Source organism: Nipponia nippon, unplaced genomic scaffold (assembly GCF_047370975.1).
Source record: "Nipponia nippon isolate SJK-2023a ecotype South Korea unplaced genomic scaffold, ASM4737097v1 scaffold_1, whole genome shotgun sequence".
In the NCBI taxonomy this organism is placed as follows: domain Eukaryota; kingdom Metazoa; phylum Chordata; class Aves; order Pelecaniformes; family Threskiornithidae; genus Nipponia; species Nipponia nippon.
Genome location: NW_028262290.1, coordinates 36,397,908 through 36,422,709, shown reverse-complemented (window position 1 = coordinate 36,422,709; position 24,802 = coordinate 36,397,908). Strand labels below are relative to the sequence as shown.

The following is a 24,802-nucleotide window of genomic DNA, read 5'->3' as shown; positions in this document are numbered from 1 at the left end:
GTACCTATGCAGTGTAAGCACTGCAAGGCTTGCGACCCATTTTCAAACACATTTCCATAGACGTGGAGCCACACAAATTGACTTTTTGCACGACGTCCGCCTCGGAGGTCAGCGTAGCAATACTGAGCCGGTGATCAGGCCAGTCAGACACTTGACCCGTCACTGGCAATTTAATGAGTTACAAATCAAAGCACATTCACAGCTCATAACATGATTCAGCTAGTTTGCCATCTCTTACCAGGACTACCCAAATCCAGATGCTCAGGAAAACTTTGCCCAGACTCCACCAAAGTCCCAAGACATTCCTGAAGAAGAGCCATATTTCTTATTATTCTTCCAGGGCTAGATTACCCTGCACTGCAATGCTTTCCAGCAGCAAGAGCAATCCTACCGGGGCCCAGAACAGCTTAAAGCCGGTGCACGTTTGGTTTTTTGTTGGTTTTGGTTTTTTTTTTTTTTTTCCCCTGGGCAGACTAGGGTAAAATTACCCCAAAGACAACAACAAAAATTAGTGTATCGCGCACACGCTGTTTTCCAGTGTCACCCCAAAACCTTCCTCTATATAAAAGGGGTCATATGCTAACGGAACAAGACATTTCCTTATTGTTGAAAACAAAAATCAATAAGCTGCAAATTTTAATTTATATTTTCTGAGACGTTGCTTTAACTGCTGCAGCATCTACAGGGAGATATCCACAAGCAACATTCCCACAAAATAAGGGTCTCCAACTGGCAGATAAAAGCTGACATTTCTTCCTAGTGCAGGAAACAATTTTATAAGCGCCTCTAACAATAACTTTGCTTTGAAAGCATCAAAAATTGGTGGGAATAGAGAGAGCAGGTTTTCTGTAATTCCTCCCACCCCAAGGAATAAGCAAAGAAACCAGCATCTGCCGCAGCACCGCGTACTTGCCTACAAAACTGAACGCAGCCAGTAGACGGAATCTGAGGCTTACTTTGCATTCTCAGCACTGTTTTTAATCTAAGATGTTGCGCTTTCGAGTTAAGATAAGGCTTTAATACTGGAGGTCCTCATCCTGCTCTCTCAACCAGAAGCGAGGAGGTAGCTTCTGTCCGAATAAGGACATCTTCCAAGGCCTACAGAGTATAACATGGGCTTTATTACTATGTCACCACCAAGATCCAAACCTACAAGGAGCTGTGTCTCATTTAATTCAATGCTCAGTTTTCCGAGTTACAGCAGAGTTACTACCTAAAAGGAACCAAGTAATTGTTGCTGAAAGTGCAGCAAAACCATGGGCCTCCGGTTATATTTTTGCTGGTTACCAGCCACCGAAAGGCAAACACAGCTGACAAAGCCTGTGGTGGCCTCTAGCGGCTGTTTTGCCCCCATCCCAAACTCATCCCACACTTTGGCTCACAAGACGGCGGCTGCCCCACTTCCCATCAGTATCTGCCAGATCATTCTGAAAGTGGCAGCAGGGTGAGACGATTTTGAGAGGTGCAGCAGGGGAAAGCTAAGGCAGGACTTGTTACCATCGTCCTAGATGCCATTTACCTGCCAGCACCTGCCTGTCCTCACCAGCTGCGGCTGAGTTAGTCACCTGGTGGGTATGCCCATTGCTAAGGCAGCTCTGGTTCTTACAATTATGTGTTTTTCATTGATTTTTCTAACACAATTTCTTTTTAAGTTACAGTTTAAGCTATGTTGTCTAACAACGAAGCCAAGAACCAGGTGCATCTTCACGGAAGACTAACCTTCACTTAACATTTTCTTTCAACTAATTTGAGGATTTACAAGTTGCGAATGAAGGTTTTAAGAATGATTAAGTAGTTCAATAGTTGATGTATCTTGAGGTGAACTGAATACAGGGATTCTGGGGTCTGTAGTCAACCCCTCCACCACGCGGCAAATCACCCCCACGGGAAGGTAACATTCACGGCCAGGTTCCCAAGAACAGTCCAACTTTCCCAAACTCGGGTAACAGTCCCCAGTTTCCTACCAGCTCGCCTACATCCCCAACGGATCAGCGTAGAGGTTCCATTTCAGATTGGATGAAATTTTACCCTTCCGTATCAGGGAAGCTGAAGCCTGCAAAGGCTTTAAAAGTCACTTCGCTGCAGAGAGGGGAGCTGCTTGAATCCGAAGAGGAAGCTCCCAGGCCACGCCAGACACCACCCAGTGCACCTTTCGGTATGCTCTAGGTTGGTGGTTACCCTTCTCAAGCTTGAAAGCTCTACTCAAAGGACACTAAACACGGCGCAAGCGTTACAGCAAACAAGCCCCACCTTCCCGAGAGGGAATACCAATGCCTTTTCTCAAGCTGACAGGAGGCGAGAAACTCAACCTGGAATTCCTGGTAATTTTGTGCAAGCTCCGGCTCCAGCCCGAGTCACAAGCCATTTCTCTTCAGCCTAGGATCTCCTGGCTCTGTGTTCATTGGTTCACGTGAATATCCCCAGAGAACATCGGCTTTGTCCTTCACCAGGATCTCTCTGCTACCGATGCTGCTGGACTGTAAGCAAGGCCAGATGCAATTTACACGCCTCCATTTTTGTAACAGACTATTCAAGCACGGTTTTAATTCGATACTCTTTATTATGATATCCAGGAAAACAATAACAAGGTGATTGCTTATTACAGCTTCCACAGACTGGGGCTCCAGGCCTTATTGTCCTGGGTACACACACGCGCACGCACACACACACGCACAGAAGACAACCCTTGCCACAAAGAACTTACAATCTAAATAAACAAAACAAAGATAATGATTAATCAAGAAACAAACAGGAGGAATCACCTGCGTGAGAACACAAGATAGTTTTGGCTTGGCTTCTAGTCTGGCGTTCAAGAGTTGAAATTCCTACCCCATTACAGTATGGGGGCTGAATTTTTATCAGTTAATTACAATGCAAGGTATATTCTTCAACATTTATAACTGATAGAAGGAGACACAAAGCTCAAGTTCTAGACCATAATTTGTCAAGTTGAATACAGCAAAACTGCAGTCTAGAGATTCAGAGATCTTAAGTGCCCAGTTTCCTAAATGAGAAAGGCAGTAACAGTGAACTGGAATATGGAAAACAAAACCATCCAGGAATACCAATTTCCGCTAAACCAGTCAAGACTTAGTGATATATTTTTTCACCTCAGTATATCAAATCGCCTAACACTCTTGGGTGTGGAATGAAGAAGTAACAACTGTGTTGTGCTGCATGACAATGCCTGACCTTTAATGTTAACCACAATAAATAAGGACAAAGAATGAATAATGAAAAGCTATCAAATTATAAAGCTACACTTCAGCTGCTCTGATTCTGCAAAAAGTTTCAAACACAAAAAGAAGAAAAAGGAGCTGTCATTTCTGGCAGTCACATCACAGATTTGCCAGCCTTGAGCTGGATAAAAATAAAGTATTTGCGGAGACCTAAAATAAAAGTGACAGGACACATAGAAAGAGATTAAGAGCAAGTGTATTGGATTCAAAACTAGGTAGTATATATTTTTTTTTAAACCTGAAATAAGAGTTGTTGCCTTTTGTCTTGTCAACATCAAAAGAACTTCTCTAAAAGGCAGAAAGCAGCCTACTGCAGCTGCAGCCCAGCACTCCTCACCCATCGTTCGCAGAAGGGGAACCGACAGCTGTAAACGCTAACAGCAGTTCTGTTTCACCCGCAAAGGCACTTGCTATCTGGCCGTGAGCTATATGCAAACACTACATTGCAACAGAAGGTGTATCGTAACGTATTCATCCTAAAGAGTTTCAGTTCCTGTTAAGTGGGTTCTGATGACACCTGACAGATTGATGTGTTTGTTTCTTGGATGTCTGATCCAGAAACACTCCAGCACTGCTTCTATTTTAGTTCTGAAGAGCACGCCAAATTCCTTAATGAGTACAGGGCTAGGCTTATCTGATCCTAAACTGAGTAGTTTGGGGAGCAATGAGAAGAGGGGACACCCACCAGCCAGCCACCGCAACAACCTGCAGTATTAAAAAAAACCCCACAAGCATGGGCTAATCCAGTGCTCTCAAGATAATCCACAACTAACAGTGTGAGAAATTACAATATGATGAACAGATGATAACGGCTGTCGGTCCCTTGAAGAGTCTTATTCTTTTTGAAGGATCTCCTATGTTCTCCCCAAGCCTTAATTCTGTAGGATATTCTTATACCCTGCGCAAGAAGTAACCCAAGTATTTGCGTAACACGATGACTATTACTACAGCCTCCAGGCATTAAACCACAGCCCCCTGGAATGCGGTATCTCTGTATGCAGGCTCTCATCGGCCTGTAAACGTTACAAATATCATGACTGTCTCTACTTAAGTTTTCAAATCCCTTCAATACTGACATTTTCCATAGAGAACAATTGGGACAGCAATGACCAGCGCTACATAGGAAGCCCTACTGAAGCTGCCAGTCTCCATCTTCTACAACGCAGGCCCAAAGGGCTGAGTCACAAATGGAACCAAACCCAAGTATGACCTAGGAATCAGCTGGTGAACTTCTTGAAAACAGGAAAACAAAATAAGAGAAACGAAACAACCCTCCCCTCCCCTCCCCTCCCCGCACCTAGACAGGCACACAGTGCGATTCTTGCAAAGCTCTCTGGAAGACCTACTTCAATACATAAAGGGTTGATGTGGAGGGAAGAAAAATACCACACCAAAAGCGCTGTAGTTTCCTGGCTGTTAAGGAAAGTAATCTTGTTTTTGTGATCCAAGAGAAACTACATTTTCAGAATTCCTATTTCTACACCACCAGTATCATCTTGCACTGCTTGGAAACCCCAGAACTACGTCAGATAAAACATATCTCAGTACAGTAAAGCATACTGAGTATTTCTCCCTCCCCCACAATATCTGACAAAATCCATTAACACTTAAACAGTTTGGCATGTAGGAGCTACCAGAGAGACCAGCTCCCTTCTGGTATTGATGACTGGAAGCCCTTCAACAAGATCTCCCAAATCATACTGTAATTAAGTGTAATTTTCAACCAAAGGTGCAGTTGAAAGGGGTAGTTCCCTCAGAGCTTGATTCACCTTTTTCCTGCACCTTTCCTTTTTGCTTATACAGAAATACTTGAGTACCTCCAGGATTACTATCGGGCAACTAATCCAGTGGAAAAAGCAACTAAGCAAACAAGCTAGTTTTCAGCCCCACCAGCTCCCTGACCTAGCTCGCCATGCAACCAGAAAAGCTTGTGCCAGACAAGGCAAGGGACAGAACCCCACTTCTGGCAGCGACCTACGTTACTTTCAGCTTAGCATGACCATGAAAATGCTCCCTTCCCTTATAATATCAAGTTTTGCCCCCAACAAAACCACCTCAGGTGCAGTTAGTCAGAAATCTGCAAAGAGCAAAAGGCCTGCAGATGTCTATTAACCCTTTTTATGGAAGTCTGATTACTTGTACCAAAGTACCAAACTGCTTATTGCAATTCTGGGTAATATAAGTCCATAAACACAAATAAAATTTTCAAAGTATTTAGGAAAAATATCAAATGCTTACCAATAACTACTGTTTTGCTAAATGCATTATCTCAACATACTTAATTTACTTTTGGCATATTCTAATGTCAGTAGAAACAGCCTATGCATTTTCTCTGCACAGCAAATCCCTTGATCATTCCTAAGTTTGGGCATGGGACGACCCGAAAAGCAGTATTTCCAAAGAGCCACATTCATGAGTAATTCACACAAGAGAAATCAATCTTTGCAACTAGTCAAGAGGAGAAAGTGCCCAGATAAAAACAAAAACCCTGAAAATTAATTTCAGCTGCTCTGCATTCCTTGATTGTACTTTGAAGCTACATATAATTACTTAATAAAAGTAGAATACTGGGTTTGATAGTAGATTCTGGCACATAAACCAAACATGCATTGGGGGGCGGGGGGGGGAAGGCTTGAAATCATCTGTTGTAAGTCTTGAAATGTTCTGACGAGATGGGGCAGGGAGGAGGGCGTTTAAGAAAAAAAAAAATAAAATCAAACCCAATAAACCCTATCCACAGTCTGTGTGAATTACTCAATTCAAATCCATCTACACAGACAAAGCCTTCTCTTTGTGGGACCTGGTAATTGACCAGGATAAATTACTACAGCCTAAGCAAAAATTATTTTATTAGGCATAGAAATATAATGAGCTCTTCAGTCATTTCCATTTCTAATTTTCCTGATTCCATAATTAAGAAAACATGATTAGACAACTAATCTTCTTCCAGCTTGCTGAATCCCAGATTACAAAGAGCCAAAATGCAATAACATTTGAAAATCAGTTTTAAGCAATTCAAAAAGAGGTATCCGGGCAAACAGTAATCTTATGCCAAAACAAGTAATATCAAACTGGAAATAGAAGTCTCAAAATCTTCTAAATTCATGGTGGTTTCCACTCCAAGGTAGAAAATTAGAACTTACTGCTTTTGCGTCATCCAAAACGATAAACATGTATGTTTAGTTATAACACAAGAGACAAAAGATACTGGCTTTCAACACTCTATCCAAATTCTACAACAACTGAAATTATTCTCTATTACTTGGCAGAAAGCAACAACTCCTATAAGGCAAGGATGAAGATTAAGCCATTGTGGAGACAAAAGTGATTTTTTAAAAGTCTAAAGGCCAAGAACGTTCATAAGGCCAAAAGGAGACAAAAAACAATGTCAGTATTAACAGGCAAAAATATACTCTTTTGAAGTTTTCAGAAGTGAACCTTAAGTTTACATTTCAAGACTACTGCGCCAAAGAATGAGGTTTACAAGAAACAGTTTGCCTTAGGGAAACAACTATTACAACCCTCAGACTCCAATAAGTGTTAAAGATCTCAAGAAGTACCTTAAATGCTCCCTTTGTGATTTGTTCCTCCACCTTTCATGATTTTGACAGCCCCAGTACAATCAGATATCACAAGCAAACTGATTTAGAGTCAACGTACCAGACTAGAAACTTTAAAAATTTACCCCTTTTGGCTTAAGGTACAACTCGAGAGCAAGGCACACAGAACCTATGAAGGTCTTTTTAGAAACATCAGACATGAAACATCATTTTGTGCCGCGAGTATTGAATGTACGCAATTCCCTCAGCATTTCTGAGTTCCAATTTTCCAGTTTCATGGTCAGATCAGCTAGATTCAGAGTTTCCCCACTTGACACGGTATCGCTACTTCCACCGAAGTAGACTGGGCATATTATAGGGTATGCTGCCCCAGAGTGCTCAAGCTAAGCAAGCCCAAGTCTGTCAAGTCCACTTCAGGAGCTGTGAAGCAAGTACTCGGGAACTGTGACTGAAACATAATAAATTATACTGCAAAAACTCTAAATAGCACTACACAATTGAAGAATGGATAGTTACTTGCAGTGAAGATTTTGTACTAGAAACATTTATTCTGTATAATAAGCAACTGAACTGTAGAAGATACAGAATGCAGATTTATTATTTTGTTGGGTATAAACTCAACTATAATAACGGGTTTTAATTAAAACTATTTTATTTACCAGCTTGAGTGCTCATAATTACTCCTCTCAATCAATAAGCAGTCCAATACTTGGGTTAACTTGAAAGACTAATTTAGCAACTTCTTCTTAAGACTGAATTAAATCTCTAACTCATTCGCAAGTGAAATGGGTTGAATTATACCCATTACAAAAGGGTACAGAGGAAACATTAACTGCATATTAAACTGGAAAATTAACTGGACAAAGCTTCACATTTAATACAATTATGAACGACAGATAATGGAAAAACTCTTAAATTAAGAGTTTTCCAGTTGTAGCAAAGGGCACAATAAATCACTTTTAAGAAGTTGTAGCTTTTAAATATTTTTTCATAAAAATATATATAGGAGAAATCAAACTATTTCCTAACAGAGGTGAAACAAAGCAAAGCAGTTAGAATAAAGGAATGTTTCTCGTAACTTGATCCATTTATCTAATAAATTCCCTCTTCATGGAGCATTAAATGCCTCCTAAAACAAACACAACATCACATTATTAAGAACCTCCAACCTCTAAAATCAGACAGACAAGTTTTCAAAGAAGGTCCAACGCACACTAATTCTCCAAGATACCTACACTTTAAAAGCAAAGACAGGAGTTAACAGTGCTACTCAAATCAACTCTTTCTATGACCGTACGCGCTCCCTTCTAATTTTCAAGTGCTAAAGCTACATCTCAAAAAGGGTTTTTGTTCCTTGTAAGAGATTTCTAACCAACAAACAATAAGACTCTGCAACATTTCCAATTAGTTCAGTTTTGTTTTAATGATATGGGGCAATTCTTCGAGCAGACATTGTGTAGCTAATAACTACAAAATAAAGAGGTTTATTGGTGTGGTCTTGGAATCCCAATTTGAACTGTAAATTTGAATCAAGGTAATTAACTGAAAAGCCAGAGTATCTGAAAATGCATACTAACTTTTTACTTCAATTTTGCAATACTTCTTGGAGAACTTGGAAAAAGTGAAGTTGGGAGAACAGTATATATCACCAAGATTACAAAAACTGGAAGGAAGCAATACATTGCAACAGTGATCCTCATTAAGTGAAGTTATTTCATCACAATAAATGTTTAAAAAAGTGTCAATGTTATTTAAAAAGTGTTGTATCCCCCCCCCTCAAGTATTTGAAGGCAGATAAACCTTTTCCTTAGTCAAAATGGCTTTTAAAAAAAGTTTCTCAAAACAACAGCAATAATCAAAAACCATGAATTGTATTTTCTTTAATCCATAACATCCCTAGTGCTGAAGGGCTATCCATGTAAAAAGCAGATTCTTTGGGGACATTAGTCAATTAACTTAATAAAACCCAGTTTTACGAGGATTTATCCTTCCTGCTACGAGGCGAGTCTGCTCCATTTGAGGTCACTGTTCCATTTATTCCGTTTTCTAGAAAGAAGAAGAAAACATTTTTCAAATACAATGAGACGCTTTATATTTTATTACACTTTATAGGTACCATACAAACAGTCTTTTAACTTCTTTTCTGATGTATCTTCTTTGTTAAACCTCATCATTATCATTCATAATAAAACAGTATCATGAAGCTTTTACAAAGTTCAAAATTTAAAGTTTACTACAATAAAGTCCAGTTTCCTGACATGGCCAGACACTGAAATGTGTGCATTATATACATCTAGGCTGAAAATCAAGACCAGCTACATAATATTTTAGAAGATTTTGTCTTTGAAAGTAAAATACTCAACCTGTAGATGAGATCCTGTGAAATTTTGGAGACGCGCAGTATACACACAATTTCCTGATATAGGTCTTTATTGTTCATCCCACCTATTTAATATTTTAATTCTTGCTAAAATTACACTCCTTCACTTAACATTTACCAACTTTTCATATATATAGGAAATCTTTATATACACATACACACACAATTTTTTAAGTATATGCTTTAACATATAGAATTCATTTATGTTCTGATGAAGATGTTTACATAGATAAGATGGACAGAAGTAAAACACTAGTTAGATTTGACATGAGTATGTGTACATGGAAAGAGTTCAAGCACAAGACCAGGCACCTATCTAAGAATACAAAGCCAGAACGTGTTACCAGCTGCAACTCTCTACTTCTATCCCACTTCTCTACAAGTACCACAGTGACTATTTGATAGCAAAAGTTTGCCCTAGAACAACGACCCACAATCTATGGATTTATAATGCACACAACTTAGAGTAAAATGGAGCAACATGATACCATTGTGAATTAAAAGTGTCCCCTTTATTCAGTGTCACCGCAACCCAAGGAAGCGGAGGTGTTGCCTGACAGTAACCATATTTCTAAAACAGATCTGAAGAGCAGAGTGCGTAGCCAGCTATAGTGCTTGCTGCTTAACATCGCTGCTCCGACTTACAGTACCATTCTGACTTCAAGCAACTGTTACAGGTTTTTTGTACAAATAACTGGTTAAATTAACGTTTTCCATCTGCAGATGTGTTGCAGATCACCACAGAGTGTGGCCAATCCACAAAAAACCCCCGTTGATCTCCCTCTCTCCCCCACTACACCCAAATGTTCCCATTTATGCAAACAAGCAACTAGAACAAAAATAATAAAATCAGAAACATACATGAGAATGAGACCAGACACGGGCCAAATTAGTCACATAGGAACAGTCAAAGTCTACTGAACGTACTTGGTTGTAAACAACACACCATTTTAAGCCTACACAAGGTGGTCTTTGGATACTTTTCAAAAAGTGTGTGTTATTCTTAAATCAAAAAGCTTACAAACAATGAGCTAGATCCAAGCCAGCTAATTGAAATCATATTTTCTTAAACAGTTAAGTCAAAACAAGTGAAAGTAAAGCAAAGAACAAGAATCAGCATGTGCCTGGGTACTCCACCTACATCACCAGTAGGATTTTTCTACTGTCATTTCTTGCTTTTGGCATAGTCTAAAAGTAACACGTTTTATTGTGCCCTGGCTTCCCAAAATCCATCCAACCACAAAAAAAGAAAAGCCTGTTTTGAACAGTTTAATTGAATATATTACTCTTTCAAAAACACTGTCTTGCTGCATCCTGTGCAAGTGTTCTGAACAGATAACATTACAGGAATCTTCAAAACAGAAGAATCTGAAACAACACTAACCTTTCGGATTTTAAAGTTCTTTTCTTTCCATTTAAAATAAGCTGTAAGATTCCCCAGTCTTTAAGGCAGGCATAGCTCAATTATTTTGTGAATTAAACCACAAGTCCAATTAACTGTCCTTTTCACTATTCGTTTACCACTTGCAAGTCTCCATTGAAGTTTGGTGAAAACCAGCAAATTCACCAAATTACATGAATGAAATAGTTTAAGAGATTTTTAAAAGCCACTACATTTTTGACTCACTGATTAAAATGCCATTTAAGTTTACACTTTAAAAATGTTTGTCATAGAAGATTTAAATTAATTCCACGAAAAACATAGTAAGGCACAATGAACATGAAGCTCTGATTAAGTAGGACACCTACACAGGAAACTACCTTCACTCAATTAAAAAAAATCTCCAACTGGATTTTCTGATGAAAGCAAAAACCCCCAACAACACACAAAAGCCAAGCTGTGATAATTACAAATCATCAAAAGGTAATACAGAAATACTCTAAAGCACATGATTTTAATAACAAAGAAACCTGGAAAAAAAAAAAAAATCACTGAATTGATCTCTGACCACAAATCTTAGCTCTCAGTGGAAAAGGTCTTCACACATGTTATGTTCAATAGATCAAAAAGTGGAACAGGTTGGTAATAAATGATTGGTAGCAAAGGATTATGCTGAAATAAGCTTTTGAAATTACTCAAGCAGTTTCCAAAAAGTACAGAAGTTATTCAAGCTAGCAATTAAATACACAGAAGTTTAACTGTTGGTAGAACAGAAATACTGAAGTGTAAAGTGTGGGGATTCTTTTTTTTTTTTTTTTTTTTTTTTTTAAAATGGAGCACAAAATTCTCCTTGGAGGAAAAAGCATTCAGTTTGTCTTTCGTGCCCTTTCCATAAAAAGAGTGTGACATAATCAAGAAGTCAAACCTGGAGTCATTAGTTCATTTCCAAATGCTTCTACGTAGGTTTAGAGTAGTAAGTAGTTATTACCTCCCCTTAAAAGAAGTATCAAAATTCTGTTTTTAGTAAAAACAGCCCCATATAAGCTTATTTACTGAATCATTAAACCATCTCCTTGCCCTAAAACCTCAGAGTTTAGTGACAATGAAAATCAAGCTTGAAATTAACTGCAAGAAAAATTTAGAAGTAATTGATTATGAGAACAGATCCAAAAATGTGTCTCTTCCCTTTTTATATGGGAACAAAACATAAGCATGACACATTTTGCTCAAGTAATAAAATTAGACATACTAAAAATTTCATGTTGCATTAACTAAGAAATGGTAATTCCTTCATTCAGTCAATTAGAAGAGAAAAATCAAACAATTAATATATAGCAAATTTTTTTAATTAAAAAACCCCCGAACAAACAACCCACAACAATATTCACCAATACTGTTTCTATAACTGAGTCATGTCACTTGCAAGTGAAACATAAAATGTTTCTTTAGCAATTATATTAAAAAAAAGGCTCCCCATTACGTAAAGTTATTTTTGAGAAGTCAAGCCAACAGGAAAACTGAAAATACAAACCTCGTTCTTTTCTGGAGGTCTTTCCTTTAGCTGTTACGAACTTCTTTTTCACCGACTGAGGCTGAGAAGAAGAATGCTCTCTCCACCTCCGAAGCTGGAAATTAATGAACTTCCACATCATAAATGCTTGGGCCATGCAGATGGAGGCCAGCACACTGATTCTAGAAACAAAACACAGGTAAAGGTTTATCACTAAGTTTATCTCATTATTCAAGCAGAAAAGGAAAGCTGAACACCACCTCAGATAGTTTTTTGTATGTCATAAACTGCCTTTTTACTCAAGTTCCACAAACACATTAGAGTGATTTCTTCTAGGTGACATGAATTTGTAAAGGTTCAGAGCTTTTTTTTTTTTTCCCTCCTGAGTTTCCTCCTCTCCTCCTAGTAACAACCATTTTTGAAGCCAGGCAAGAGTTTGCTCACACAGGGTGACTGGGCTTAGCACAGCTGAACAAAGCTAGATATACAGTGAGAGTGAAGTCTTTGCCCCTCCATCAAAAGTAGGAAGCACTAGATTTCTTTTCTGCTTTCTCCTTTCTCAGTATTACTCTCAAGGTACCAGGTAGTAACAGCTGTAAATGGTTTAAGAGAGTCTTGGAGTACCGAGTATCAATTGTGCAGGGTAATGCTGACATTGTCAATGTTTTAATAACTTCCTTTTCCAGATTTAGTACAGAAAAAGGCCACGTGGTTGGCTGAACATTCTGCATCACATAGCAGCAACAGGAGCCATAATAAAGGCAGAGAAAGAGGTAGGAATCTTCAACCAGGAGCAAAGATGCTCTGGGCATAATGCCTTGACCTCTATAGATGCACTCACTGCAATTATATCTAGAATTCAATTCACTAACTCTAAAACATTTGAAAGTAATCTCTGTAATTGGATATTCCTCTTAATTCTGTTTTTTCTGACAAAAAATAACTTAGATTTCTCAGCTGTAGACTGTAAATTCTTCAATTCATTTCACTGTGCCTTACACAGAAGCTATTTCTATTGATCCTATCGCTTGCATGAAAACACCTAACCATTCAGAATTACTAGCATTAATACCATATTGTTTATATTGTGTTTTTAACACGGGTTTACAGCTCATGCTTAAGAACCGTTCCAAGTTTACTGTACCTAACAGCCAGGATATTAAAGTTTCCAGTACTGAAATTCAGCTGCTGATCTTCTGCTCTTGCCAGTCCAAAGCCAAAAGTGAGGACTGAGAGAATCAACGTGAGAAGCCTTCCCAAAACAAAAAGAACTGCCCACAGTGAAAATCTACAAAGAAAAACATCAAACACTAAATCAATTTTCTGTTCACAACACAAGTACTAACAATGCACATATTTACTCTTCAACTTGTGAATTAATTTGAAATTTAAGAACTTACCTAAATTCATTATTTTGCACCTATCCTAGTCTTGTATTTTTAGTACTTATAGAAAACAAAAAGCAAGAAAAGCCCTGCCTCACAATCTTTTTCTACAAACCAGAAGTATGCTTTGAAAACTAATTTCAACTCAACGGAAAGCGCTTTCCGTTACTATTAGAAGATAAGCACGTTATTAGTTCCTACAGAACTGGCTGTATTAGCAACCTATGCTGTTCCTTTCTCTACCATTTTTTTTAACATTAGTACATAGTGTAAGATTTTATTTCATTTTATACCGCTACTAGCATTTACTTAAGTAGGCGAATAAGGTAAAAAAATAGTTGTATTAGAGATATAAATACTAAAACTAGTCTGGAGAACTGTGGCCTCTAAGAAAACACTGTTTGAACTTCCTTGTAATTTTGGTTTCTGGTTAGTTAAATGTACAAGGCTTTGAGACAGAAATTACATTAATTTAAAAGATAAAGACTACTTACCCTTTCTGGTATCTTTCATCACTGAAGTAGAAAAGACGGGATATGTGGAAAAGAAATTCAACAAAGTAATGCAATACCAGAAGAACAAGTCCAAGATGGGTCAGACTATCAAAACAAATAATAAAAAAAAATTCAGACATTTTGTTAAGATGTTTAAGACAGTGAATGAAGCCAGCAAAAGTTTACAACTGACTTACTTCAGGAGATAGGCTCCAGCAATATGAAAGAGATAAAGTCCAATGTAAACAATCTGGCGAAAGATATCTTCCTATTAGGAATAAAAAAGTAATTATGTGTTATACACAACATTATACATTATCGTACAATGTTACATATTATTACAAACTCTTCCCTAGTCTTGGAAATTCCTCTTGGTTTATCAGCTACCTTAACGTGGCCTGTACTGGCACTTAACGGCTCAGCCTAGATCATCTAATTCCACAAAAAACTTATTGCTTACTTACCAATAACGTTCAGTATCTTAGACATACACTATTGTAAGAAAACACATCAAAAAGATGCTTTTTAAAAGGTCCCATTTTTATTTGATATGACTACTGTGGATTTGTACTAGCTATTACAATACTTAATTGGTATGCATTACTGTATCATCAGGTAACTTCCTACAGTTCCATGTGTTTGCTGCCCATCAGATTGTCAGATTGCTACAGAAATAAAATAAGTCTGTGAACCAAAATGAAAAGGTTTCCAAGTGTTGACACACATTTTAAAAATTCAAGATCATCCAAGGTTCTGGCACAGTATTGCTGGCAAATACAGAGAACGACGTTATTAACCGGTCATGCTGAGCCACATGGTCACACTTCAAGTTAGGTTTTAGCCAGCTCCATTCAACTGAACACTTCATGGACATGAATAATAAAAAGGAAGAGACATGAATTCAAGTATAAACACATCGCACATGGAAAGCAGAAGGTGCCATCTGTGAACAGAAGAATCACTAAAGCATGCAATAAAAATCTGTCTTGAAGTGGTATGCAGAGTACATTCAGTTGTGCTTAAGAAACTCCTACTTTTTGGAAAGATTCCCTAAACTTCAAGCAAGGGGCTCCAGCTTTGTCTTGTATACATGTAATTAAAAAAAAAAGGCCTAAGAATTTAATCTTGTAAGATCTATGCTATGTTATGCAATACTCCACCTCAAAGCCAACAAAAGCACAGAATCAAACACTTGTGACAACAGCAAACACCACACACATACACAAAGAGCAAGAAAACATAGAGAAAGACCTACTCTAAACAATCTGAAAGAAAACAAAAACAGAGGTCTTTCAGACAAATTAGCGAATAGTCAGTACAACTGCTCAGTTTCTCAGTGTACTACCAGGACGAGCCTTTTGCACTTTATCTTCAGAACTGAGGTAACATTTAAACAGCCCATGCTGCCTGCTTAGATGAACTGTCAGAGACTGAAGGCCTACGGGAATAACGCAGGTGGAGGGATACACTACTATACAGAAAGCTGAGTTAAGAACTTCTTGTCTACGTCAGCAGTACAGCCAACTAGACCTGAGTAAAAGAAGCCAGTTCCTTCAAGGGAAGGAATAAGGCAGCGAAGCCAAGATGGCAGAGGTTAAACTGTGGTGAAAGAAACATCAACTATGAACTTGCTAAAAAAACCAAACCAACCAAACAAAAAAACCTCAAAAAACTATCACTCTTAAAACTTAATGCGAAAGACAGAGGCCAAAATTCCAAGCAATGACCCAGTAAAGCACTACTGTTCAATACACAGCACTTCTGCCACTTGTGACAGCTTTCTTGAAGTTACGTTAGAAAAACTCCACGCTTGGACATGAAGTCAAATTCGAGAGGTATCATTAGCGCAATATGGGAACATCAGCTGCAGTGTATCTGCAAAACATCAGTGTTTATACTGCGCCTGATCAGCGTGAAAACAAAGCGTTTCATTACTATTTTCCCAAGCCCCTTCTCGGCTCTTGAACAAAGACCTATGGTTATGTAACATGTATGTTTCATTTTCTGGAATAAAGCAGAACTCTGGCAGCAGAGACGCAGTCTAGTCACAGAGCAACAACAGAATCACAGAACGGTTTGGGCTGGAAGGGAGCTTTAAAGATCATCCAGTCCAACCCCTCCTGCCATGGGCAGGGACATCTTTCACTAGATCAGGCTGCTTAAAGCCGTGTGCAACCTGACCGTGAACACTTCCAATGAAGGGGCATCCACAGCTTCTCTGGGCAACCTGTTGCCTCACCACCCTCATCGCAAAGAATTTTTTCCTATCTAATCTAAATCTACCCTCTTTCAGATTAAAATCGTTGCTCCTTCTCCTGTCACTACAGGCCCTGATAAAAAGTCTTTCCCCATCTTTCTTATAGGCCCCCTTTAAGTACTGAAAGGCTGCAATAAGGTCTCCCCAGAGCCTTCTCTTCTTCAGGCTGAACAACCCCAACTCTCTCAGCCTTTCCTCATAGGAGAGATGTTCCAGCCCTCTGACCATTTTTGTGGCCCTCCTCTGGACCTGCTCCAACAGGTCCATGTCTTTCCTGTGCTGGGAACCCCAGAGCTGGACGCAGTACTCCAGGTGGGGTCTCACCAGAGCAGAGCAGAGGGGCAGAATCACCTCCCTTGACCTGCTGGCCCGTTGCTTTTTATGTGGCCCACGATATGGTTGGCTTTCTGGGCTGCAAGAGCACATTGCTGGGTCATGTCCCATTTTTCATCCCCCAGTACCCCCAAGCCCTTCTCCTCAGGGCTGCTCTCAATCCCTTCGTTGCCCAGCCTGTATTGAAGTTGGGAATTCCCATGACTCAGGTGCAGGACCTGGCACTTGGCCTTGTAGAACTTCATGAGGTTCACATGGGCCCACTCCTCAAGCCTATCAAGATCCCTCTGGATGGCATCCCTTCCCTCAAGCAAATCAACAGGATCACCACTCAGCTTGGTGTCATCTGCAAACTTGCTGAGGGTGCACTCAATCCTACTGTCTATGTCACTGATGAAGATATTAAATAGCATTGGTCCCAATACAGACCCTTGACGAACACCACTTGTTACTGGTTTCCACTTGGATGTTGAGCCACTGACTGTAACTCTTTGGAAGCAGCCATCCAGCCAGTTCCTTCTCCATCTAACAGTCCATCCATCAAATTCATCTCTCTCCAATTCAGAGGCAAGAATGCTGTGGGGGACCATACCAAAAGCCTTAACAGAAGTTCAGGCAGATGACATCAGTAGCTCTTCCCTCATCCACTGATGCAGTCACTCCACCATACAAGGCCACTAAATTAGTCAAATATGATTTGCCCTTGGTAAAGCCACGTTCAAGAACTTAAAACATAAAAGTTTAAAAAGAAAACTGCATATGCAAAACGAGTCTGAGCAAAAACATGCAGAGAGACTACTTAAATTGGTCCAGGAAGGCAAAAAGTGCTACAAAAAAATCTAGAGTAAACTCAGTGTTTTGAGAACCCCAACAGAGAAAACTTTTAGGGAGAAAAGGATGCTGTTAAAAATTGAGCATTGAAAAATCTCGATATACAACTAACCATAACTTCTGCTGAGGACATTAGTATTTAAATCAAATCCCAGAGTTTAACATTCCTTGGATTTACCAAATAACTCACTGCTTATATTCTACACCTGTATCATGATTCATGAAGCAATTCTAGATTTCAATGAGACTATTCAGACTACTAATTACAAGAAACAATTAAAAAAAAAAAAAAGAGTTTGAAAAGAAAATCTCACATTCATTTGCTCAAGGGAAAATTCTTTCAGTAGATGAGAAACACTAGTAATTTTTATTTATGCAACAGATAGGCAGCGATTTTACTGCAGTTAGAAATATAGGATTTAACTAAAAAGAAAAAAAACTACCTTCTTGCACGGACATTTGAGTGCCCAAAATTCCATCAGGAAAAATGGGTAACACAAAAAAGAACAGGGTAGGAAACCTAAGGTAACACATTACTGTGGAAGTCCAAAAGAAATTAACTATTCCACTGTTCAAGTCGCTTTGTTTGGAGTTCTTTCGATTTATATTTTTAACTTACTTTTTTAGTTTTCTGGAAGTACAATTCTGGAAAAGCATGAAACCAGTATGCCAACTGCAAGATGTAGAAAAACTTCATTTGAAACCTGTACAATACAGCAAGAATTGAAGAATATTACTTTTCATTAATGAACTTAAAACATTTCAGAAACTTTCTAGTGAACACATTTAACCATTGTCTCTAAAGAAAGAAAAACATAGAACCTTCAAGCCAGCCAACTCAAAAGATCTTTTTAGAAACAAAATCATTAAGATAAATAAAGCTTGCAAAACTTAATTCTTTAAATAATAGCCTGCAGAAAGAGAACTCTGTCTGCTACAAATTGACAGAGAATCAAGTTCCTCCACAAATGCGAGCAAAAATACATTAGTGACTAATGCAGTTTTACAGGCTACTTATTCTACACAGATTGCATGTGATACACCCTAAGTTTAAAACACTCCCTCCTCTCCCCAACAATCCTCTAACGAAGAAGCCTTACGGAATCAGAGTGTGCGGATAGTCCCTCCACAGAGAGGTTGGATCTGATATATAGTTCTCCTAAAAAAAAAAAACACCAAACAAAAAAGCCCAATAAACCTTCAAAGATGCTACTTGCTAGTCAGAAATAATGAATGAACATACATACGTGTATGTATTTATTTATATACATTTATTTATATTTATGTATATGCGCTTGTGTACATACAAACATGCACACATGTACACACACAAGTAAAAGCTGCAGACCAATGCATTTCCTTTTACAAAAAAAGAAACCAAAAAACCAAACAAAAAACAAACCACCAAAAAACAAAGAGACAGCTGTATTGGCTTAGAAAAATAAAAAGCAACCAAACAAACCAAGCGTTCATTCAAGATAGTGTCCTTATGAGAAGGAGGTTATTTCAGCATCACTACAGCCATAAGTCTTCCCTTGTAAACTGCTGACAAGCTTTGAGCTTAACTAAGGAGAGTTTTTTCAGGAGCCATTATGTTAAGGGGGGGGAGAAATCATACTCTTCCCCTCTTTTGAAACTAAGCTCGTACATGTAGCAGCCCCTAGCAAAGCGCATGTCATCTGAAAGCACACACTCGCCTGAGCCTACAGCAATCTGTCCATACACCCAATTCCCTAGGCTGCTAAAATGCTATGTATGACGCTTTAACATTTATTTTATGCTAATCAGCCAATACAGAAAAACTACAGAGAATAAGTACCATAGTAGAGTTAAAACGTTTTATCTTATTCAGTTGACAGCAAATCAAATTACCTCAGACTGAGCAACAGTAACACCATTGGACTTGATACTTTGTGATGACTACAACTTACACAGAATCCCTAAACTTGTCCTGGCTTGAATATTAAAACCAGTTAAAAACAGAAAAATAAGCCGAAAACTTACTTATCATCATCATAAGTGAAGTTTTTGAAATGTCATAATACAAACAGAAGAGAACTCATACTTACAGAGACAAGAATACTTGTTCCCCAAACACAGGAGAAAAGGTAGAATGCGCTAAGTTGCCCAGATTCATTGAACTTGCTATGCTTTGTTTTTGAAAAGTGCATTTTCCTGTTAATTTTCTGAAATGAAAGTCCACTGTTATTTATATGCTGTAGTGCTTAACATTTACCTGTAAACTGCATTAGAACATCTAAAAGTTTCAGTGTATGTTTTAACAGTTAAAAGCTTTAATGCAAAAGTTTACTTTTAAGCTAATAGTCTTAAAGTCTAATTAAAACCTGACAATTATCTTGATGAAAGGAATTAATATTTGGTACTTACATCCAGTACGTACTCCTGAATTATAGCATGTATGATTATTGCTACAAGCATGTAAAAGAAAATCGTAGCCAAGTCTTTGATGCCATAGTGATAGAGCGAGATTGTTTCTGCAGATTGTTCTTCTAGAAGACAAACAGAATTAACTGTTAGGCACCAATACAGTTTAGTGGCTAATAAGTTTGTTTCTCAAAATGAAACCTTTCAGACAGAAGTAGTTTGCAGTCAGATGAACAAATAGAAGCCAAATTAAACTGCCACCATGAGCTAGGTCACTAGATTGTTTACAGCCATCTTCTCCATCACATCACAAACTAAATTTGATTCTCGAAAGATGTACTATAAAAATGAAATCTTAAGTGCACTTAGGAAGCTTACCCAAATGCACTGCAAGGGGACTATAAAATTAGGTTGAACTATCACCCCGCTTTGACTAGTAAAGATTGTCACTTGCAAAACCAGAGTAAGAATTAATGTGAGCTTATCTACCAGTCAGATGGCGTTTTAGCACTGATGATGAATCCAGCAGAACAGAAACACTGTCCCTAACCTAATTAATTGAAATGGACTTTTACTAAAAATAAAGTGAACTCCTTGAAAATTGCTTATTAACTGTTCAAATTGACAAATTCACTTACCCTCAGCCTAGCAAGTATGGCATACTAATACTGTCTGAATACACTGACCGATAACTAACCTCCTGCAAGATACATACCTGTGGCAGGAATGGTAACATTATACTGAAGTGTAACAAAAATGACAGCTGCTTTTGCTGTGAACTGAAAGAGAAAAAAGAAAAGTGCTATAAATTCTCACTGAAATAACCTGTATTAAGCTGAAAACATTTGCCCGTAGTTTTAGCACCCTTCCCCAGCACGTTTGTCCCCTCCCATAAAAACTGATCAACTCCCATTATCACACCATTTCACCTGACTTTCCAAAGGCAGAACACATGGCGTGATCTCTACAGGTTTGTTTACAGAATACGCAGTCTCCTGAATGAAATATCCTTAAAAATGCACAAATACTTTTTTCTACAACATTAAAATGACGACACATGCTGCAATTCTTTCTCCAGTCCATACTGTATTATTACATTAACAGAATGTACAATATCATGTAATCCCTAGACCACGATGCATGCAGAATAAAAAGGCTGAGAATAAAATTTATTTAAAACTATTTTTTAATTTGTCAAAAATCTGGAAGTTAATGTCATGTTCATAAATCTGTGGGTGATCTGGAAAATGCGGACAGGAAAGGAGAAAAGGCATAAAGAACGGAGAACCACTTCAGGCGAGCTGCATACCAACTCAATACAATTAGCATTCTTTTGACCCTGGGGATCCTCCCGCAAGAAGTGTAAAGCAAAAGAAATGAAATTTAGCAGTAGTGGTACTACCCCTTTATGATGGACAGTAAGAAAAAGCAGAATGAATAAAAGGCAGGGGGGAAGTTTGTTCTAAAGGCTTATTTTTTGGTGGGCGTGGTGGTGGTGGTGATACTATAAAAACCCCAATAAATAAGCAGGAGCACAAGTTCTTATCTGTCAATAAGCATAAATTAATTTTCCACTTTAACACATCTTTGTTGAATCCCAACATGAATCAACATGTCTTAACAGAGAGGGGGAAAATAACCACGCTTTACAATATTTATGATCTGATCGTTTGCTGTAAAAACCTACCATCCTTGTTGCATTTATAGGACCGACAAAAAACGAAAAAAACTTCCTTTATGAATCTTGGAAAGATACTTAGAGTATCCGAAGGTAATGGTCAGGTTACTACCAGCATTTATTATCATTCACAAGAAATAAGATTTATTTATTTTTAAAACTAGTGCTTTGTAAACAAGCCCTAGATTTTCTAGGAATCCCTGAATACACAGTGGACTGTTCGCTCCATATAACTTCAGGGAATCCAGCTAGTTTGCCTGAATTAGTGAAGTCGCCTTGGGCTCCCTGTTCATCAAGGGAGCCTTCAGAGGACAATTCAAAGCACTGCCCTTTGAAGGCTCTGTCAGCTGCTCACAAAGTCCTAACTCAGTTGCACAAGTCAGGCAGTATAAACACTTTACCATACCAACATTAACCACAGCAGGCAATTTCCAAGACCTATATCAAAGCATTTAAAAAATTAAAACAAAATCTTCTCAGCCATACCACATCTGTACCAACGAAGGCATATGGCCCTTCTACGCTGGGGTAGAAAACACCCTGGATAAAAAAAAAAAAAAGGGGGGGGGGGGAAAGAAAAAAAAAAAACACCCGACTTTGGCACATCCAATCCCCCCAAAACTTCCAACCCTACCAGTAATACTGTAAATACAGTAAGCCAGAAGTAGGCGTAAAAGGTAATGGTTTAAGTCCATCTCTTTAACCTCAGTCCCCAGAAAACCACCATATAAGGATTGTCTTGGTGATTTTTGATAGTAAACCCAAACATAACAGCTTTCTTGGTCTGCCCTGTTTTTTCTTTCCACATATATTTTTTTTTTTTCCCCTAACTCCACTGGCCTCTGGTGCTGAGCAGTATCAACAGCTGGATAAAATTACTCTGAAAACCACCCATACAATAAAAAAGCCCCCAGCTCTAAACAAATACCGAAAAGCCAGAAACGTTTAGCCAACAAAAATGGATGCGTTTTGCTTTGCTGGGAGACAACCAAGAACATTTTGGAAGTCACAGAGATACACCACCCTTCCAGCTCTCTCAGAAGGTACCCGAGAAGAGCCAAGCAGGCACGCTTTAGGTCAGTGGCCAAGCCCATGGCTTTGTTGCCCCCACGCACCCCTCCACCAGAATTCACTAACTTTTCACGTCATTTAGGAAGAGCTTCAATTACTGCGTCCAACACGGGGGAGCAGCCACCGCGCCCGAGCGGCGGGGCCGGCCCTCAGCCAGGCCCGAGGCCGAGCGCCCCTCCACCGCTGTCAAACCCGGCGGCAGCCGACCCCATCTCCGACGGGGGAGGAGGAGGAGGAGGCGGGGGGACGCCGAGACGCCCGGATCGGCGCCCCTGCGGGCTCACGGCCCCTCCAGCCGCCCTGAGCCCCGGCGGCCCCGTCAGGCGGCGGGGGGCGGGCAGGGGAAGCCCCCGCGCGGCGGCCCTGCGTACACGTCCCCGCTGGCGCCCCGTCCCCGCCGCGCAGCCTGCCGGGAGCCGCAGGGCCGGCGGGGCCCGGCCGGGCCGCGCACACAAAGAGCGGGCGGGCGGGCGACCGCCTCTGGCGGCTGGGCCTCGGCCCCCCCGCACACTCCTCCCCCGGCCGCCGCGCTCCGACTGCCACGTAACCCCGCCGCCAGCGGGAACTCCCCCCGCCGCCGCGGGGGGAAAGGCGCCTCCTCTCTCCCCGTCCCCTCACGGCGGCGCCGCGCTGCGGGGCGGGGGGCGGCGGCGGCAGGGCACGGCCTCCCCTCATAGGCGGCGAGTGGAGACGGGAGCCGGCGGCGGCCACGGGCTGCGCCTCTCCAGGCCGAGACGGGGAAGAGGGCGTTCCCGGAGGGGCCGGGCCCGGGGAAGCGAGGATGAGCGGCGGGGAGGGCGCCCGCGCCGGCGCCTCCGGCCGTGCGGCGGGGCGGGGGGTCGGCTCCGCTCCCCGCGCAGGGCGGCGGCGGGAGGGCCGGCGGGCGGGCAGGTGCGCCGGGGGGCGCCCGCGCCGGCCGAGAGGCAGCCGCAGCGACCCGCCGCCCGCCCGGCCCCGGCCGCATCGGGACCCCCGCGCCCTCCCCGCCCTGCGCCGAGAGCCCCCCCGGCGGAGGCGGGGGAGAAGCGGGACGAAGCCCGCCGGTGCCGCCTCACCTCGAACATGAGCCCCAGCAGGAAGATCATGGCCATGCAGGACACGATGTCCGCATGGTTCTGCACGATGAACTCGTGGCTCAGCACCGGCGGGTTCTTGTTGCTCTTCTTGCGGATCGCCATGGCGGGCAGGGAGCTGGGCGCCGCCGCCTCCCCGCTGCCAGCACAGCTCCTCTCGCCGCGGCCAGGAAGAGGCGGAGGGGGAGGAGGCGGCCGCGCAGCCGAGGAATGGCAGCCGCCGCTCCGCTTCACCCCGCCCCGGCCGCAGGGAGCAGCCCCCGCCGCCGGCCGCCGCCAGCAGCGCCCCTGCCGGCCGGCGGGGCGCCTCCCGCCCGCCCGCCCGCTCCCGCCCCGGGGGCGGCGAGGGGCAGCGCCCCGCGGTTCAAACCGGCCAACGGCGGCGCGCCAGCGCCTCCCCGCCCGCCGGAGGCCGCCCCGGCTGGGGGTGCGGGCCGGGGCCCGTCGGCAGGGCAGAGCCGAGCCGTGCCGCCTCGGGCAGCAGTGCTGCGTGCCCGGCAGCGCCGGCCGGCTTCTCGCTGGCGCTAGCCCGGAGCCCGCGTTGGGTATCGGCTCAGCTCCCCTCTCCCACCGAGGCAGCGACGACAGAAAATGGCCTTGGGTCCCGCCGGGGTGGCGGAGAAGGCGGCCGCGCTGCGGGGCAAGCAGGGCGGTCGGCGTGGGCTGCCCCCGCTGCGGTGCGTGCCCCCAGGGCCGGGCCAGGCTCCGCTCCCCCCGGCACCCCCTGCCATCCAGGTTCACCTTTGATTTTTCTCCTCCCCCTAGAGCTGCGGCGAAGTTTAGCTGCCGCCAGCCCTCCGCCGGCTGGAAGGCGGCACCCGAAGGGCGCGCTGGGGCAGCCCCCTCCCCGGGCTCCGCAGGGTTCCGGCGGAGGCGCAGCCGCGGGGCACGGCTTCCACCGTGCGGGCAGCCCGCTCCTGCCGGCCCGGCCGCTTACGTTATACCGTCCGGCCAGAAATAACATACCTTATCCCGGTAACGGCAGCAAGGGCTCTGGTGACATGGAAGCAGAAGGGCAGAAAAGCTGACCTTTAAAGGTCCCTTCCATCCCAAAGCATGATTCTGTGACTCTAACCGGGAAGTCGGGGGAGAGATTAAAAGGGAGGCTAGATGTGGATTAAAAACCCAACCCTATCACAGGCCGCTGTTAACCAGGTTAAACCAGATGAATGAAGAGGTCTGAGAAATCAACACTGATGCAGAAAACATCCGGGCCAAATTGAGC

At 41.8% G+C, this 24,802-nt stretch overlaps 1 protein-coding gene across 2 annotated transcripts; it reads right to left on the bottom strand.

Annotated features, from left to right (window-relative positions):
• Positions 1 to 2,535: 2,535 nt before the first annotated feature.
• TRAM1 (translocation associated membrane protein 1) lies at positions 2,536 to 23,840 on the bottom strand. 2 transcript variants are annotated; one of them, XM_087751656.1, is made up of 11 exons: positions 23,560 to 23,840; positions 20,471 to 20,534; positions 19,759 to 19,880; positions 19,440 to 19,556; positions 18,471 to 18,529; positions 17,990 to 18,074; positions 14,147 to 14,217; positions 13,950 to 14,054; positions 13,215 to 13,358; positions 12,092 to 12,252; positions 2,536 to 8,845 (listed from the first exon to the last, which is right to left on the bottom strand). In XM_087751656.1, exons 1-11 carry the CDS (start codon positions 23,680 to 23,682, stop codon positions 8,772 to 8,774), a joined length of 1,125 nt encoding a protein of 374 aa, XP_087607782.1. In that variant the 5' UTR covers positions 23,683 to 23,840; the 3' UTR covers positions 2,536 to 8,771. The 2 variants fall into 2 exon arrangements, with proteins under 2 accessions (XP_087607782.1, XP_087607791.1); XM_087751665.1 differs by lacking the exon at positions 23,560 to 23,840 and adding an exon at positions 22,571 to 22,710.
• Positions 23,841 to 24,802: the final 962 nt, after the last annotated feature.